The sequence below is a fragment of the Gallinula chloropus genome (assembly GCF_964237585.1).
Source record: "Gallinula chloropus genome assembly, chromosome: 13".
Lineage (NCBI taxonomy): Eukaryota > Metazoa > Chordata > Aves > Gruiformes > Rallidae > Gallinula > Gallinula chloropus.
In genome coordinates, this window is record NC_140098.1 from 12,807,303 (window position 1) to 12,824,586 (window position 17,284).

Here is a 17,284-nt window from a genome sequence, read left to right on the forward strand (position 1 = left end):
TTCCCTCTCACCTGCTCCTCCATAAGGTACTGCTGGTCGAACTCCAATGAGTAAAACTCGATGGGGAAGTCACATGGGTTCTTCACCACCACCATCTCCCCCACTCCAGGACTGAATGGCAGCAATGGTCCCATCTCCAGTACTGGGGGGCTGAATTCCAGCCGTGGCTCCAGCCCACGCCCTGACACCTGCAGCTGGAGGTGCTGGGTGCTCTGGCAGATGTTAATCTTCAGCTCGCTTCTGTAGGACTTCTGAAAACAGAGAGGTGCAGAAAGGTTCTCCACAAAGTCCCAGGGGACAGAGCCTCAGAGTCATCCCTTGCCCCAAGGTCTGGGATGTCACTAGTACCGCTGGGGGAACGGGAAGTGGCTATTGATGTGCAGCAGGGGCTTGGGGCCCTGGCACGCTGGCTCCAAGGAACCGGGATGGTTCCTGGCGTTGGGTGGAACCGGGTATCCCATGGATTTAAATGGACTGATGGGGGTTTCAGCAGCGCTTGTAAAGGTCCCTATGGGTGGGCTCAGGGACTGCTTCTCCTCCTCCTTCAGGGTTACACTGCCCGGGCAGTCCCGGCACTGCCACCGCAGGCAAACATCCGCTCTGTATCGCTCCATCAGAGGGGTGAGGAGCTCCCGACCGCTCGCAACCAGGGGTGTCATCTCCACTCGGCCTTTGGCCAGCAACTGGACTGGAAGCCAGAGCTCTCGTGTCCATAAGCCACCAGTTTCCAAGTCAAAGTGGCCACGTTCAAACCGCCTTTGGGAACGCTCCACCATTGAAGCGGATTCCCAGTTTGCCTGGAATGTGCCGGCACCGCAGGGACCACGGGCGGCGAACCATGACAGGTGACAGCCCCGCTAAGCCCGGGAAGGGGCCTGGGCTGGGGCTGCTTGCTGGTACCGGTGATTCAGTGACATGGAATAATGCTGAGGGGATGGATATAGGTATAGTTTAACAGACAATTAATTAATAAAATGTAAATATAAGGAGAGTTTGCATGTTTTTGAGGACAGATTTGTTTGGGATTCCAGTAGAATGTGGCTGTAGCTGTGGGAGCTGGTTCATGAGAGCAGCTACAAAATTTACCCCAACAGTGGAACAGCCTTGAAGATAAAGAAGTGAAGGTGGGGGAGTCATTAATAATGAGACCAATGACTATATAAGAGCTAGAGTAGATCTTGTTTTCAGCTAAAGGGTTCCTAACTTGTTTGGGCAGGGATGGGGTTTTGAGGCTATGGAGAAAACTGCAAAGAGCATGGGCTGAGAGGAAGACATCCAGCCTTCATCCCTGACGCCCACCAGAAGGCCCCCTGAGTGTCACTGAGCATGGTCTATCTGGGAGGGATTAATGTAAAGTACTTCCTGGAGGTAATTTGCATACCCCTGCCTTTTCTTAGAAACTCTAATGAATATGTATGTGTTAATCTGTATCAGTAGGAGAGATGTGGCTTTAACCAGCGCACACATCCGGAGCAGCGATGCCTGGTGTGCCCAGCGCTGCGATAAATGGTGTCTGCTTCATCAGCACCAAGGCTGGGGAGTTCTGATCCCGGCTTTTCATGGCTTCACCAGCAGTGGGATTAGCTGAGATCAGCCCTTGCAGGGTTCATCCCCCACGAGCGCACTGGGGTTCTCCCCATGCCTGCAAACAGGCCCCCGTGGAGAGGGAATGAGGGGAGACGGGTGGGTTTTGCCCACCCATACACTGAGAAGGAGCCACACCGCAATGCCCTGATGCTCTCCATGCACGGTCCCCTGTAGGGATGTCAAAGCACCTCTCCAAGGAGGGGACTGGGGGGGGGGGGGGGAAACTGAGGCACGGTGGGTATGGGGCTTGCAGAAAGCTCCATATGGAGGCAGACCTCATCTCCCCCTCCCCACACTGGCCTCCCATTGCCACATGGCCTTGCATCTGGGCGTGACGCCCACCCATCTCACCTCTTCCGTGGGTGTAAACCTGACTCGCATGTTGTAGCGCTGTCCAGGAGTCAGGGTCCCAGCCGAGGGCAGCACCTCGAAGACACAGCGCTGCTTCTTCCTCTGCCGAAGCAGCTTTTGTTTAACGTATAGTGGCAAATACTTGTCCACCTGGGCACAGGAAGGAACCTTGTGAGGTCTCTTTGGTCTGTGAGGACAGACCCTCAAATTCCCACAGTGCTCTGAAACACCGTCACGGCGCCAAGAGCACCCACATCCAGACCAGATGTGGCCACTACAGCCTAGAACTGGAGGGAAAACTTGTGGGCAGGGCAGGCAGACGGGTAGGCACCGCCCTTGGAGGAGGACGAATGGGTGAAGGTGGCAGAGAAGCGAAGCATCAGCTGCTCAACAAGTCCAGGTGAACCAGCCTTGCTCCATACCCTCCAATCTCCCTCCCACGAGCTGTCCCCATGCGGTGAGGCACCCACAGTGGCAGAAAAGGCACGAGAGGCACAGAAAACCCAACCGAGAAGTTACGTGTCACGCATCGTCCCTGCCTCACCTTCACAACGGGCTCATTCACAGTGATGGACCATTTACAGGGGACCTGGAGTTGGTTGTGGAGCTGGATGGTTTCCTCCTGACACTGTCCACATTGGACAGCAGCAAACTCCAGTCTGTCCCTGGAGATGCAGAGGGATGGCACAGCCACACTGGCACAGAGGCGGATGGGAAATGTGGGGCCTTCTTCTGCCTAGTGAGGGACAGAGCATCCAGCTGAAGGTCCAGGCAACATCTGCTGCTGCCCCCAACCTGACAGCTGCCTCAAAAGGCCGTGCTGGCACAGGGAGGTGAGGAAGGATACAGTACCTTGATGGGCAGGACAACATTCACTTCTCCCACCGGCAGGTTGGCACTCTGTGGGTCAAAGCGCACTTCAAACGTCTCTGTCTCGCAGAAGGGCAGGTTGTTCACGCGGCCCAGGTCCACACTAAAACCTTGAATGGGTGAAAATAAAGCAGCTGAGATACACCAGCAACGTGAACAAGTACGTTCAGACCGTATGGGTGTCCACAGGACTGTCAGGCAGAAGGACCCTTTGTGTCTCCAGAGAAGACTGCCACTCCTTCTCTCTTGTCACCGCTCAAACAGAAAGGAATTTCACAGCCTGAATTCAAGACCCGCAGGGTAAAACAGAAACCCATCAGCTGAGGAGCACCAGCAATTCCTTCACCAGGCTCCCAGGAAGGACGCGCAGACCTCTCCAAAGAAGTTCCAGGGAAGATTCCCCTGTGCTGTGGTGCTGCTTGGAAGACAATTTAGAGGAGACACCTGACCACCCTTCAGACGCAGCAAGTCACCATCTGATGGTCCTCAAGGACCTGTTTTGAAAGCCTGTTTTGACCGCACAGGCTGTTGTCTCAATAGAGGCTAAAGCAGCACTGTGTCATTACAAACTCTAAACAAAGCGCTTCCAAACCACCAAGGGTCTTGTCTGCTCCCAACACAAGCTCATGGAGCACACAAAGACACTCAGGAGATGCTCCTGGTAGCCAAGAGCAGAAGATGCTGAGAGGTCACCATGGTGATCAGCCCACAGAGCCCCCGCAATGAAGCGTCAGGACAGCCCAGGTGGCTGGACACTGCGGGCCAGGAGAGTTCTGGCTGCAGAGCACCGAGCAGGGGGGGAAGGAAGAGAAAACGATGCAAAAGAGCACTCAAAACCCTTCCCTGTGGCCCCAGCATATCTGTCAGAGACAGGTCCTTCAAGCCCACAGGAAGTCCCTCCAGCATGGGTTACCAGTGCCACACAGAGCCCGTCCGTCAGCGCAGAAGGACACGGGGAGCTGCCCGGGGTTGGTGATCTTCACGACGTGTGTGTGGATGTCACCAAGAATGACGTGGCCGAAGTCCAGGACGTACTCGGGCAGCTCCACTCTGGAAGGAGAAGCAAGGAGAGTCCTTAAGGTGGAGGAGGATGCAAACAAAGTGGGTGCTTCTGTAGTCACTGCTGGAGAAACTCCAGCCCATGAAGCCCAAGGTCTTATCTTCTGCTAAGAAGACTTCGGTATGTCACAGGGCACCCAGGTCCAAGGTTTTATCAGCTACTAACAGGTTCTTAGAATAAAATGAGTTTAAAACAGACACTGGGCACAACTCCTCTGCTGTGAAAAGCCACTGGAAAAAAGTCCTCAGGCTGCTCACTGGTAGCACGTCCAAACTGTCAGGATCAACCCCCTTCTCAAGTCCCCAGCTATTCCCAGAAACAAGGAGCTCCCAGGAGCAGGGGCGCACCACTGTGCGCTACCATCAGGGCACAGGGGCCCTACTAACTTGAGAAGCCTCCGACGAGCATGCTGGTCAAAGGCAGCGTCCTCCGGGGAACCGGAGGAGAGAGTTTGCTGCTGCTCCAGGGCGTGCTGCTCTATCAGAATGTTCTCCATCTCCATCTGCAGACGAACGTCCAGCTGAGGAAAACAAAGACAGTGGCTGGTTAGCAAAGGGAAGTTAATCCCACCCTGCTCTTGGTAAGAAGCAGGAACAAGTCCTTCACTCTGAGGGTGGTGAGACCCTGGCACAGGTTGCCCACAGAAGTGGTGGAGGCTCCATCCCTGAAGACATGCAAGGATGAAGCTCTGAGCAACCTGATCTACTTAAAGGTGTCCCTACTCGCTGCAGGGGGTAGATGGCCTTTGGATGTCCCTGCCAACCCAACAGAGTCTATGACGAGGTCCTTCTGCCCAGCTGCTCAGTCTGCCAGGACCATTTCTGAAGGGAGATGAACTCCAGCACCTTTGCCTGCTCAGCCACCTTTATACAAGCTGATCTGACCAAACAAGTCAAGGATCTTCCAGAGCTCCAAGTATCTGCCTGCCCCCAGCTGCTGCCAGCGCAGCTCAGACAAAAGCTCTCTCCATGAGGGAACCAGGTCAGCGCTGAGAGCTCTTGGAGACACATCTCAGTCACTTGAGCCCAGTCTTCAGGACCTCCCCCTCGGGCACTCAGGAAGCTCAGGCACCCACGGGAAGGACCACTACCAGTGGAGCCCCATGTTTGTGGCCAGCCCAGGGGAGCCAGCTGAAGCGTGCAAGGGGGACAAGTGACACAGGGAGAGGGTGGCCCCTGCCAAACAGGGCAGCAGCCAGTCTCACCACAATGCCAGAGTCGTCCATGGGTGGCTCTGTGGCTGTGGTCTCCCCGACAACCACCGCGTCGTCTCTCTGGATGTCTCGTCCTAGCCTTGCTTTTGCCTCTTTGAGGATCTGCTCGTAGTTTTTGTTTCCTGAAGGAAGAAAACAGTCACAAATAGAAGCATGGGCACAGTGGCATCCCCATTAAAGCTGGGAAGCTCCACACCCCCAGCATTGGCCCTTCCCACAAACACATTCCTCCAGCAACTCATGGAAAGAGGATGCTGCTTTTCTTCTATGTTCTCTCCCACCCATCTTCCTCCACACATGGGAGCATCTCACCCCCCCCCACCCCTGCCCAAATCCCTGCCAGCCCACGTTACAGCTTTCCCAACACTGCTTTCTAGCTGTCCTCTTTATCCAGGCCACCAACAGATGACACTGGCCAGGATGGCTCTCTGGAGCAAAGCCCATGTGCTTCTTGAAAGCAACCAGAAGAACAACAGCCCTGAAACCTCCAGCCTTGGTGGAGGTGGGTGTGAGCTGCCCTATGAGCATGACGACACAGGGGGGCAGAAAAAGACCCCCACGGGACCTCCCCGAGGAGCAGTCAGACAGTGCTCACCCTTGATTCTCCTAGGAAGGTCCAAATAAATCCTGGGAAAAGTCCCCTCTCCTTTCAAGGTGATCTCTTCTGGCTCCAGGTGACCCACTTGGATCTGGAAGGTCCTGCAGAAGACTCCAGGCACTCCCGGCAGGTGATAGACAGTGAGCACTTGCTCTCTGCCAGGTCCAATGTAACCCTGGAGGTGTGGAAGAAGAGGAGGGGAATTCAACTAGAGGGCTTGGCGGAGGGGTGGCTCAGACCACCGTTACACTGAGATGAGAAGGCACGTTGCAGGTTCTCACACAACACATCGCCTTCCAGCTTCCCTGCACCCAAAAGCTCAAGTCTCCTACACCGGGCTGTGGTTTGTCCTCCTGCCAACACTGCCCACCCTCTGCCAGACCCAAGCAGCAAAGAAAAGCCCTTCTGCCAGCTGCTGTGGAGGAGGAGCGGCGTGCCCAAACTCTCAGCAGGGCCAGCAGCTCCTGTCATGGCACTGCAGTGGCTCCCAGGCTGGTGTCCAAGAGCCTGACCTCTTACTCATGAGCCCAACCAACAGCTCCTGCCTGGGTGGTTACACCAAGGGTGCATGGCACTATCTAGACTCACAGTGACCTGCAAACTTACACCCCTGGAAAAGCAGAGGCAGAGGCTCGGATGAGGTCCAGGGATGAAGGGGTTCCCCACAAATCCCCTCCTCAATGGGCTCCTAGAGAAGAGCTGTCTGAGCCTGGAGTTGGGCTCATGCCAACCAGGTTGAGAGCCAATACAAACAGGTGGCAACACTGCTCAGGGGACAGGGCACAGCCACAGCTCTTCTCAGCTCACTGGGCTGGACCTTCAGCTCCTTGCTCCCCCCCACGCCGCAGGGAGAAGCTGCTGAGCAGGACACATCCTGCCTCTTGGTCCCCGGAGCCCTGGACTCCAGCTCCCAACATGGCCTCTGCAAAAGCAACTCCTGCCAAGCTGCTGGCACAGCAGCAACTGCCCAGGGCCAAGCAGAGCCGCGTCCTCTGGAGCAGTGTCACCCCTCGCAGGAGACCAGCACGAGGACATGTGAGAGCCATTTGGCCTCCTCTTCCCATTCCCAGGAGGGACATGGATAGGAATGCTGCTTCAGCTGAGGGATCCAGGCAGAACTGGGACAGGGGATGCTATGAGCTGGAGGAGCGAGGGGCCGGCGCGAGTTCCGACACAGGAGCTGCGTGCCCAAGAGAGGGACTATTTATGTCCTTAGTGCTGACAGGAGGCAGGCAGAGACCTGGAGGAAGTCCCGTCCCACCACCCAACCCTGAGGGGAAGGAGACGCTCAGGAGACCTTGCACCATCCCGCTCCAGTGCCGGTACCAGCACAACTTCACCCGGTACAATTAGGACTCTGCTTGCCCAACGTTTTGTTCCTCCCCTATAACCCCCTCCTGGGCAGCCTGATGTGGAGCCAGCGTCAACCCCTCGTGCTACTCACAGTGCTGGGCAGGACCAGGGGCACGCCAGGCTGAGGACTGTCCGCGGTGGCCGTGCTGGGGCTCAGCACCACGTAGGTGAATCCCATCTTCCCGCTGTTCCGCAGGGTGACCTCTGATTTATTGACTTCGGTAAACAGCTGGAGAGAAGACAGAGGGGCGGGAAACTGAGGACACACATCTGGATGTTGGCGATCTGCTCCTGCTGACACTGGGATGAGAGCCGATGGACACAATGCAGGAGAGAGGCAGAGGAAGAGGAGGGACGGGCACCTGACTCTCCCAGGCCAACCTGAGGAACCCACGCAGATATTTATGGCAGCGCGCAGAGGTGCAGGAACCACCACAAAAAGGTCAGTAATAAACTGGGGGATGCCCCACTGCTGGAAACATCTGGTCAGGGTGAATGAGACTCTGAGCAACCTGACCTAGTCGAAGATGGCCCTGCTCAGTGAAGGTGGACAAGATGACCTCTAAGGTCCCTTCCAGCCCATGGTAACATTGTTCCTGGTTCCTTTTGTTGCTCCATGGAGAGCACTGAAAGAGACCGTCTCCTTGGACCCCAGGATCTGGGAGCGGATCTGCAGATGGATGTCTCAGGGCACATCTCCCTGGAGATCACCGCCTGCCCTGGGAGCCAGAGTTCATTGAAGAGGAGGGATTCCCAGCTTCAGGAAGGGGAATGGAGATGACCATTAAAACCAGCTTGGACACAGGACCTGGCACCCCAAAGCTGCACCTCCAAACCAGTGAGAGTCCTGGACCTCAGTGGGCAGCCACCTGCCAGGGATGGTCTCAAGGATTCCTGCCAAGAGAAACGCGTGGTACCTGCAGCCCGCAGTCCATCTCCGTGCTGTCCAGGAGGTAATGGATGAGCGAGGCCTCCCCACGCAGCGCAACCTCGTAGGTCGGGCCTCCCTCCACGCGGCACAGCGCCGTGACACGGGCAATGATGTTTGCATGGCCAAAGAAGGTGACCCTGACCCGCTCGCTCTCGCCCGGCTGCAGCACGCCGTACAGCGGCAGGATGTGGAAAACCTGGAGGAAGGGGAAGAGACACTGAGACATCAGGTGTGGAAATGGGTGCAGGAGAGGAGAGAGCCACAGCTTGGAGCAAAGGACAGACATGGCTGGAGGGCCTCTTCCTCAAACCCAGTCTCATCCTGCAGCCACCCCGCTTGCCAGTGGAAGGACCATGGGAAAAATCTTCTCCCATACTCAGTAATGAATGCGTTAATTAATACTCCACGTTAGAGTAATTTGGGAGGTCTCTTGGCAGCCAGAAGCTCTCTCTGCTGCAGAACGGGCCTCTCACTGCCTCCAGAGGAACACCAGCACACGTCCTTAGGGCCACCAGTGTGACCACGGAAGCGAGACAGGTTCCCACTCACCTCGTCCACCTCAATGGTGGGGAGCTCCAGACTGACAAATGACATCAGCTGCCTGATGGTCGCAGAGCTCTGAGTCTCCACAGTGCTGTTTGCCTCCGCAGCACCCACTGCCTCCGCAGCACCCTCTGGCTCCGCAGCACCCTCTGGTAGAGGCTGGAAAACAAGTGCCATGGGCTGCAGTAAGCAGCAGGTGGGGCTGAGCCAGACCACTCCGCTCGTGGCTCTACCACCTCATGAAACCAGGAAGCAGCTGAGATGGGACCTGGGTGCAAGCCAAGTACAGGTATGTCCCTGCCAATGCTTGAGCATGGGTCCAAGCCCACCCGCAGATGAGACACGGGCTCCAACTGTACATCCTACACGCCAGTTTGCAGGAGGAAGCTGGGTACACCAGGTGCTCGGGGCCGGCAGAGACCCCCAAGGGTTCCATTGTGCAGCCTGGTGCCAGCCTGGGCCTGCTCGCTGCTGCCCGAGGAACATGCCAGAAGCCTGATGCCTGGGACAGGGCAGGTTCTCTGTGACAAACCAGGAGTACAGCTGCAAGCAAAACTCCACCAACAGGAAAATAAGGACTTGGGAAGCGCTCGGCGCAACTCTCCTGTTCTGGGTGGTGCTTAGTTTCATCTCCTGCACTCATCAGCTGAGGAGCTCAGCTGGGACACTCTTCTCCACAGGCACCTTCCTGAAGAAGGCAGCCAAGATGGTTTCCTGTCTTCCAGCAGTGAGGAGCTGGTGTTTAACCTCAGAGGTGCCACTGTCCAAAAGGAACCTTGGCCCTGGGCTTCTGACCCCCTGTTTATAGATGAGGGCTTTGTGGTTGCTCTGGAAGTTCAAGAGGTGAAGACATGCTTTGTGCTACGGCCTTGGCCTCAGCAGAATCTACTAAAAAGATTTATGGGGCATCTCCCCAGGAGATAAGGTACTGGGGAGGGCAGAGTCTTCTCATCTTTCGATGCTTTTTGTGGTCTCTACGTTTCCAAACCCAGCAAAGCTTCACCAAGCACGTGTTCCCAAAGATGCTGACAGCACTTTCCTAGGCCTGTGGTGTCCCACAGAGGTTACATGTGCGTGCGTGCTGAGGGTGGTGAGGCCTTGGCACAGGGTGCCCAAGGGGCTGTGGAAGCCCCATCCCTGGCAGGGTTCAAGGCCAGGTTGGAAGGGGCTTTGGGCAGCCTGGGCTACCAAGGGTGTCCCAGCCCATGACAGGGGGTGGGATTTGATCTTTACAGACCCTTCCAACCCAAAGCCTTCTGGGATTCCAACTTCTCCCTCCCCACAGGCCCGCGTCCAGCCGCTGGCCCTGCTGCCAAGCCCGCTCTCCAGGCAGCAGAAGGAAGGCTGGCATGAGCACGGGCCTTCTGCAGTAAGCTGGGGGAGGCAACGCTGGTGAGAGGTGTAGAAAAACACCTACCTCTGTTTCCAGGGTGTCATTTGCATCTGGTGGCTGTGGGACAGAATCCCCCACCGCTGACAGGGCTTCAAATAGTTCCTCCACACTCCCATCCCCGAGGATGCTCTCTGAAGGCACTGGGCACTCCAGCTGAGCTCCCTCCTCCTTTGGTGGTTTGGCTTTTGTGAAATATTTTGGTGTTGGAGGAGTTAACCTGGAAAACAACAAAGCTTTGATCGTGGAGCTGCAGTGGGAAGGAGGGAAGGCAGCAGGAGCAGCTCCTCGGCAGGATGCAGCCCTGCGGTGGGAGCTCAGCAGCTCCATAAGCAGGACAGAGCAGGTCAGTGCTTGGGGAGGATGCTGGTATAGCGGCGGTGCCGGCAGCCGGGTGCAAGGAGCAGCAGAAGGGGACAGGGATGAACACCTCACCGGGGTGGGGAGCATGGCAGCAGAGGGAGACACACATGAACCCTGCAGCAAGCACAGACCGCGGCGCAAAGGGACAGAGCCAGGCAGCCATGGGCTGTACAGACCCAGCAGCACCCTCCCAAAAGCACCTGCCACCCCAGACCGTGCCTTCCCCACCTGCAGAGCCACGGCGAGAAGTTCTGTGGCTCAGCCAGACACTGATGCAGAACATCTCCCCAAGAGTGACCCACAGCCGCGGGTCGGCATGAGCAAGCAGCGATGCTGGCAGCTTTCTCTACGTGTAACAAGGCAGGATGGAGCCAGAGCTGGAATGGAGCTGGGGCTGGGATGGGTTGGAGCCTCCAGCCTGCTGTGCCTCAACTGGACAGAGCCCAGCACCGCACGGGGCACCCAGGTACCTCAGCTGCCTTCGGGCAGCCTGACTTCTTCTGGGTGAGAAGGGAGGTGCCTGTGCCAATGGGGCACACGCACCGGGAGCGCCTGGAAACTCTCCAGCCACACACCGGTCTGGCCACCATTCTGTCCATCTCACCGTCACCAGCCCTGACGGTTGATTCCCTCCATGTCAGACCCAGTTAGTTTCATCTGATAATTTACAATACCAACAGTGCTTAACGTGGACCAGAAAAATAGATCTGACATGCTGCCCTTCTGCCGGGCTCTTAATGAGCAATGTGAGGTGTTAATAGCTTGGAGACCGTCTTCATTTCCAGCTCTGCCACAAGGATCACATGGTGTCTCCTGAGGGACCCTGAGAGAGCACATTACCGCTTAATTAACATGCGGAGCAGAAAAGGGAGCTGTCCTAATGGCCGCAGCGCTAAAGAGCCAGCAAAGGGGCAATGCCAAACCCTTTGGAGCAGAGGATCCTGCCAGAAGGACACTCAGGACCCTCAAGGCAGCAGAGCTGGGTGACTCGGCATCTGCTGGAAGAACCAGCACCTGCGGGCTTGCGTCCAGCAAAGCCAATTGTTCTAGGACTCAGAAGAGCTGCCCCTCAATGGGTAACTTCGCTCCGTTTCCCGGGGCGGTATGGAAAAACCATTGGCTGCTGGAATTCAAAGTGCCCGGAGTCAACTTCTGACCTATGCAAGAGAGGCCACAGCGGGAAGAACCGCTCGAAAACGCCTTTAGAGATGCGCTACAGCACAACTGAGAGATTGCTCTTGGGCTTGGAAAGCACAGGCCAGCACTGGGTGGCCCTGGTGCCCAGGGACGTTGGGACAAGTCCTCCTACTGACACCTACGGCTGCACCCAAAGCCACAGCAGAACCCGCCGGAACACACAACGAGCGCCGGAACACACACAACAGCCGCTGTGTGAATGCCATGGCCAGCAGAACACGAGAACTCAGTTCAAGGTGGCGTTTGCCTCGAGCCATGGAAATCCCCACCTCAAGCTGTGGAGAAGCCCCACTCCCTGGGCACCTTCCCTGCCTGAAGTTGGGAGGTGCTTTTTCCACAAGGGAAAGTGAAAGGGATTTGTCAGATGCTACACAAACCATCTCAGGCTTTGCAAAGGACAAACGGGACAGCGGACGAAGAGCTTCAAGGAGAGGTGCACGTACCTCAGGTGGCTTGTGGAGTCGTCCACCAGGAACAGCCACTGGTACTGGACGGGCAGCGGGCTGCAGTTGGTCATCCGGAAGTGGCGCTCATGTTCAGTGTCATTCAAGACACAGCCAAAGTCCAAGGTTGTGGTCTGGAAACGGAGATTCGGGAAGAAGACTTCTCCCCGAACGGTGACTTGCTCTTCATGAGGGTGTTCAAGAAACTGTATCTTCACGGTTCTCTCTGCTTCCCAGCTATTCCAACCCTCTTCATAAGCAGGGTTAAACCCAATGGATAGATTAAGTTCCTTCCCAATCCCCAGCTTCACGGGCTGCAAGAAGATGAAGAGTATTAACCACCGGTATGATGAAGTCCCAAGGTCTGGTGGCACAAAACACCTCAGTGTTCAAAGTGCAACCCCAACGTGGGCTTCTTGCTTCAGCCTTTGTTTTCTTTACAACATGCCCCCGACCATGCAGCACAACTTTCTTCTCTGAGACTCTCAGGCTCACCCCCTTGTGCTCTGCACCCATAATGCAAGAGGGAAATAAATCCTGGCGTGCCCTGACTCTAGAGGAACCCCTTTGTCTTCACACTCAACATGAGCCCTAGGGCACTGTGCCCTCAGCCTGGAGAGGGCTGATCACCTGCATGGCAGCGGTAGCCGTGCTTCCAACACGTCTCTAGCAGAGCCCATGTTTGACACCTCCCACCACCAGCAGCGCAGATGACAAGCGCCTTGGCCTTCCCAAGGGCAGAGCTGCCCTCAAAGAGAGCAAGCAGCTCTTCAGGTCACCCAAGGAGGGCTTCCAAGAGACACCTTCACCACACGGTTGGCCCACACCTAGTTGCCTGCTCCTAGTTGTCTTAGAGCCAGGAGGTATTTCCCCAATTGAGCTGGTCTTTTCTCTCCTTTTCAAACCTGATGCTGTTCAGGCCAACTGACTGCCAATTCAAAGGAATAACCACCTCTCCCAGAGGGCTTCCCAACAGAAACGCACCCCCACCCCCCTCCCTCTTCAAACCCCACTAGCGGGAAGGTCTGGGGCTGCTCACCTGGTCTGGCAGGGGCTGCTGGGACGCACTGCAGACCCAGAAGGGTTGCTCTACCGTCAGGACGATGCTGAGCGGCAGGGAGGAGGTGTTTTTTAAAGAGAGAGGCTTGTATTGAAGGCTCAGGACATCACTGGGTTGCTAAAGACAAGGGGAAAAAACAGGGAGGGGGGTGAGTCACCGCCCTCCGGTGAAGTTAAGCAGTCCCACCTCTAAAAACACGGTCGCTTTGCTCACAGGGTGCCTCATGGGGGGGTTTGGGGGGGTGAGGAGGGCGTTTGGCATCGCTCGGCCACAGCACCCTGCTCTCCCGCCCCAGTCCCAACACAGGAGGATGGCTGTGTGAGGCCCATGCTGTTCTTGTGGGTCCCACACACCTGGCCATGGGCTCAGCAGCTCTATTTTGCCTCCAGCTCAAGAAAGGCAAAATAGAGCTGGAGAGATGGTCCCCAACCCCACAGGGGAGAAATAATGATCTCAGTGTTGATGGCAATAGCTTGGTCCTGCTCAAACCAATGGCAAAGCCCTGAGGACTTGGAGAAGATGTTTAACTTCCTTCCCTGAAGGCCATCACACCCCTCTGTGGGCTTTCAGTCCTCAGCCATGCTACTAAACACCAGGACCCAACCCAGAGACCTACCTTCTCCACCCGGAAAGACATTGCTCTGGGCGACACTTGCAGGATGGGAGCAATGAACTCGCACGTGACATCCACTTGCATTATCTGTGTCTTCCCAAACTGGTTCCCCACGATGGCATGACACACCAGCCGCTCCTTCACTACCTGTGGGCAAGAGTCACACGTCACCCACCAAGTGCCAGCAGGGAGCCCAGAAAACACAATGGAATTTGCAAGCCGTGGACACAGAAGGAATTTGATAGCCTGGATAAACCCATGCCATGGGATCTTGGCCATCAACCCTCCACAACTATTACACTGGGGTGAGCTGTTATGGGAATACTGATACAAGTGGAACTGTCAATTCTAATGACCCCTGGGAGCAGCTTCCCCCATGGAGAACATCACTCCCACCATTCCGGCTGCTCGTTTTTCTCCTCCAGGACTGGGCTCTAAGCAAGCCCTCTGCCCATGTTTGTCTGCAGAGGGAAAATAACGCTGCTCCCAGACGCTCCCCTCCCTTCCCAGGACATTTGTTTTACTCCCTGCTTCCCCCAGAGAAATTACCTCGCCGTTTCTCAATCCACTCCCTGCCTCTGCTCCTAGGCTAAGCCTAACTTATTTTCTCTGCCCTTCCTTCCCTGTAACCCACCGTTTGCCCCTGTTCCTTCAGCCCCTATTTTGGTATGGGCAACTTGGCTTGATGGTAGCTATAGAAACACCCCAAAAAAACCCCTTGGGAACTGATGGTGGCCAGCAAGGAGCGCAACTGGTGCTGACATGGTCACTCGGGGCGTTGAGATATTTTCTTGAAAGCACTTGTTCATCTTCTCAGGGAGAAGTCAAGGGGCTGCAGGAGAAGCCCCAGTGGAGGTGATGCGATGGGGAGCTCAGCACCCGTGGGGGACTTCACCTGAGGAGTGCTGGAGGAGCCCTCCAGAGTCATCTCCATCGTCTGGCCTGGCATCAGCTCCATTGTCAGGGGTTGAAGCTTAAACACGGGACTGGCAGGCCTGGTGTTCTTGGAGGAACCTTTGCCCTTGGTTTGGATGGCAGGGAGACGACCACGACGGGGAAATGGGGGGAAACCTTCCGTTCTCCAATAGAGCCGATGGATGCGTCGTCCTGCGTTTGTTATCTTGAAGTGGTAACAACAGGGATCCAGGCTAGAAGAGAAGCAGAGATGGAAAATGGCTCAGGAACTGCCTCTTCCCAGCACCCACCTGGCTTCAGTGCCCCGCTGGCCTTATCTGACCACCCACCCAGCAACAAATCCACCTCCAAAACCACTGACCCAGCTCAAAGTTACACCAAGAGCCAGACCCTGGTTGCCCCTAAGTTTATCAGCATCCAGCAGCCGGTCTGTTTGCGCAGAGCAAGGAAAAGCTTCACCAAGGACATCAGCATCTCAGTTATTCCCCCTCGTCTCTCCCATCCCTTCAGGAGCACCCGACTCCTCATCCCCAATGTATCATCCTTGGGCTGAACACTGAAGCTGGTTTTGTATTGTGGGAAGCCAGATGTGCTGAGAGAACGTGGGATCAAGTGATGTTTCCCCGACACGAGCACAGCAGCAAGACCAGATGGAGCGGCTGAAGGACCAGAGCAACAACAAGAGATGAAGAACTCCAGCTCGATAGAAAGCCAGATTAATATTCCATGGAGATTGAGTCCTTCACATCAAGGAATGCTGACTGCAGGCCAGGCTGCAGGAATTATTTTACCCCCTATAAATCTGAGCATGGCCAGGAAACAAGAAGCTCCTGCAACAGTTGGTGTCTGTCCAAGGGATGGAGGATGAGCTTGCAAACCACGTCTGCTGCATGCAGCGAAAGGCAAGCGCAGCAGCGACAGCAGAGAACAAACCAGCCCTGGCCACAGGCTGCTCAACAACAATGGGCCCGAGCTGGGCAGGAAACGGTTTATGCTGCCGACAGCAGCGGGGGAAAGCTTGGAGCAGAACCTGCAGCTCTGGGAAAGCCCAACTCATCTGCCATGCTCCCTGGTCCCACCTCAGCTCACCCAGTTGCAGCCCAGCAGCTCCACAACCCGCAGGCCAGGAGGCGAAGGGGGGCAGAGGACACGAAACTCGGTAGCCTTGTCCTCTGCCTTGCGTAGCTGAGTTGTGGCCGCATGGAGCACAGGACATGCTGGACAAGTGTCCCTACTGACGTGGATGGCTTGTGGGTTCATATTTGCACCCCTAAAATCTATTCTAAATGCTTAAGGTAGGATTAACCTGCTGGCTCTAACCAAAGGTTAGGGTATGGGAGAACTGGGGACCCTCTTTGGCCAGGGAAAGGAACAGGCACCTGGAGAAGGTGATTCCTTCTCCGAGGAATGCTCCAAGAGGTCTCAAACACTTTGAAAAACCTTATTTCCCTCCCCTGTTTGCAAGAACCTGCCAGGTTCAGACACACACGGTAGGATCAAACCAATCCCCTTCTCTGAGCTAAGCTCTTGCCATTAACCCTCTCCCTTTATCCCACCCAACCTCAGGAGACTTCTCCTCTGCAGAAGAGACTCCTCCTCTCTGGGCAGAAGGGAAACCAAACAGCACTGGTAATTTAGTCAAGGAGTTGCTAACAAGCTACTGCCAAGGTTCTCTGCCGCTGCCAGACGATACTCCACAGCCAGTGAAGAAGACAGCAATGCTACTGCAAAAAGTACTGTGTACTGTGTTTCTACTTGTAACGTCACATTTCCCAGCTGGAGGCTTCTGGAACCTGCTGTTTTCTTCCAAATCTTTACTCCATAAAGCAAGGAAATGCATGGATTCTAACCCAGGGCAAGTCGGGAACGATTTCCCAACTGGTGTCTGGCTCAGTGGCTTTCTGAGGGAATCTAACAACTTGAAAAACGCCCAGAAAACATTTCTAAAGGAGTTCCTGGGGCTTCAGTGGCACCGAGACAGGACTTGGAGTGCTGGAGGAGAACCAGCCCCAAGGATTTCAGCAGAACTCCTCCTTGCTGGGCCCACGGCAGAGCCCGGAGCAGAGAGATAACTTACCTGAAGTGGGGGCCCAAGTTGAGCTCTGGAGCAAGCGGTTTGTCCGTGATGATGGTAGTGCCAATGCCAAAAGCCTGGATGAGGACGTTGTAGCTGTGGCTGTTCTCTATGGACACGGTCACCTCGTCCTTGAATTGTTCGATGTCATCCAAGTTTGCTATGACAGCCACAGCCATGTCGGTCTCGGGAGGGATCACTCCTTTACTGGGCTCAATCCTGCAGCGCGAGCGTTTGCCAGCCTGTAAGACACGGCAGACGCTAAGTGAGCACGGACACCACGGACCCTGCTCTCTGCTGGGGTGCAGGAGAAAGGACTAAAGACATGAGGGTAAATACATAAAGGCTTCGTTTCCCTAAATCCAAGCGTCTGGAAACAGCAACTACGCTGGAGCTTGTATTGCACCCTCCTTTAACAGATCCACTTCCTTAACCCTGCTTTGCCCAGCCCAAGGGATGCTCATCCTCGGGAAAAGCTTTATTCCCCCCCAGCCTCCCCCTGGGAGAGCACACCAAGGCAAGCTGCATCTCTCCTGGCTTCCCCACCGACGGGTTTGCACAAAGGCTCGAGGCCAGGACTGCTCAAACCCCACTGCAGCAGCTATGTAGCCGGGGGATCTGGCCTAGAGCCTGAAGGATAAACTCTGCCAAACAGGTTGAGTAAAATCCTGGTGCCCAAAGTCTTCTTTCCCCAAGAGTTGGGCAGTGCTTCCCAACAGCCCC

General features: G+C 55.7%; 2 protein-coding genes across 2 annotated transcripts in view; one reads left to right on the plus strand and one right to left on the minus strand.

Moving 5' to 3' along the window:
* LOC311196741 (protein NDRG4-like) overlaps positions 1-17,284 on the plus strand; it is a gene marked incomplete at both ends in the record, with an annotated part of 721,213 nt that overhangs the window by 346,742 nt on the left and 357,187 nt on the right.
* LOC311196463 (hydrocephalus-inducing protein homolog) overlaps positions 1-17,284 on the minus strand; it is a gene marked incomplete at its 5' end in the record, with an annotated part of 68,508 nt that overhangs the window by 26,204 nt on the left and 25,020 nt on the right. Inside the window, 17 exons of the mRNA XM_084270033.1 lie at positions 12-251; positions 1,939-2,088; positions 2,483-2,674; positions 2,791-2,918; positions 3,722-3,858; positions 4,255-4,388; positions 5,073-5,203; positions 5,677-5,854; positions 7,124-7,261; positions 7,950-8,159; positions 8,513-8,665; positions 9,924-10,116; positions 11,900-12,213; positions 12,939-13,076; positions 13,576-13,719; positions 14,468-14,720; positions 16,565-16,803. Coding sequence (XP_084126159.1) covers positions 12-251; positions 1,939-2,088; positions 2,483-2,674; positions 2,791-2,918; positions 3,722-3,858; positions 4,255-4,388; positions 5,073-5,203; positions 5,677-5,854; positions 7,124-7,261; positions 7,950-8,159; positions 8,513-8,665; positions 9,924-10,116; positions 11,900-12,213; positions 12,939-13,076; positions 13,576-13,719; positions 14,468-14,720; positions 16,565-16,803 — 3,072 coding nt within the window. The remainder of the gene's footprint in view (positions 1-11; positions 252-1,938; positions 2,089-2,482; positions 2,675-2,790; positions 2,919-3,721; positions 3,859-4,254; positions 4,389-5,072; positions 5,204-5,676; positions 5,855-7,123; positions 7,262-7,949; positions 8,160-8,512; positions 8,666-9,923; positions 10,117-11,899; positions 12,214-12,938; positions 13,077-13,575; positions 13,720-14,467; positions 14,721-16,564; positions 16,804-17,284) is intronic.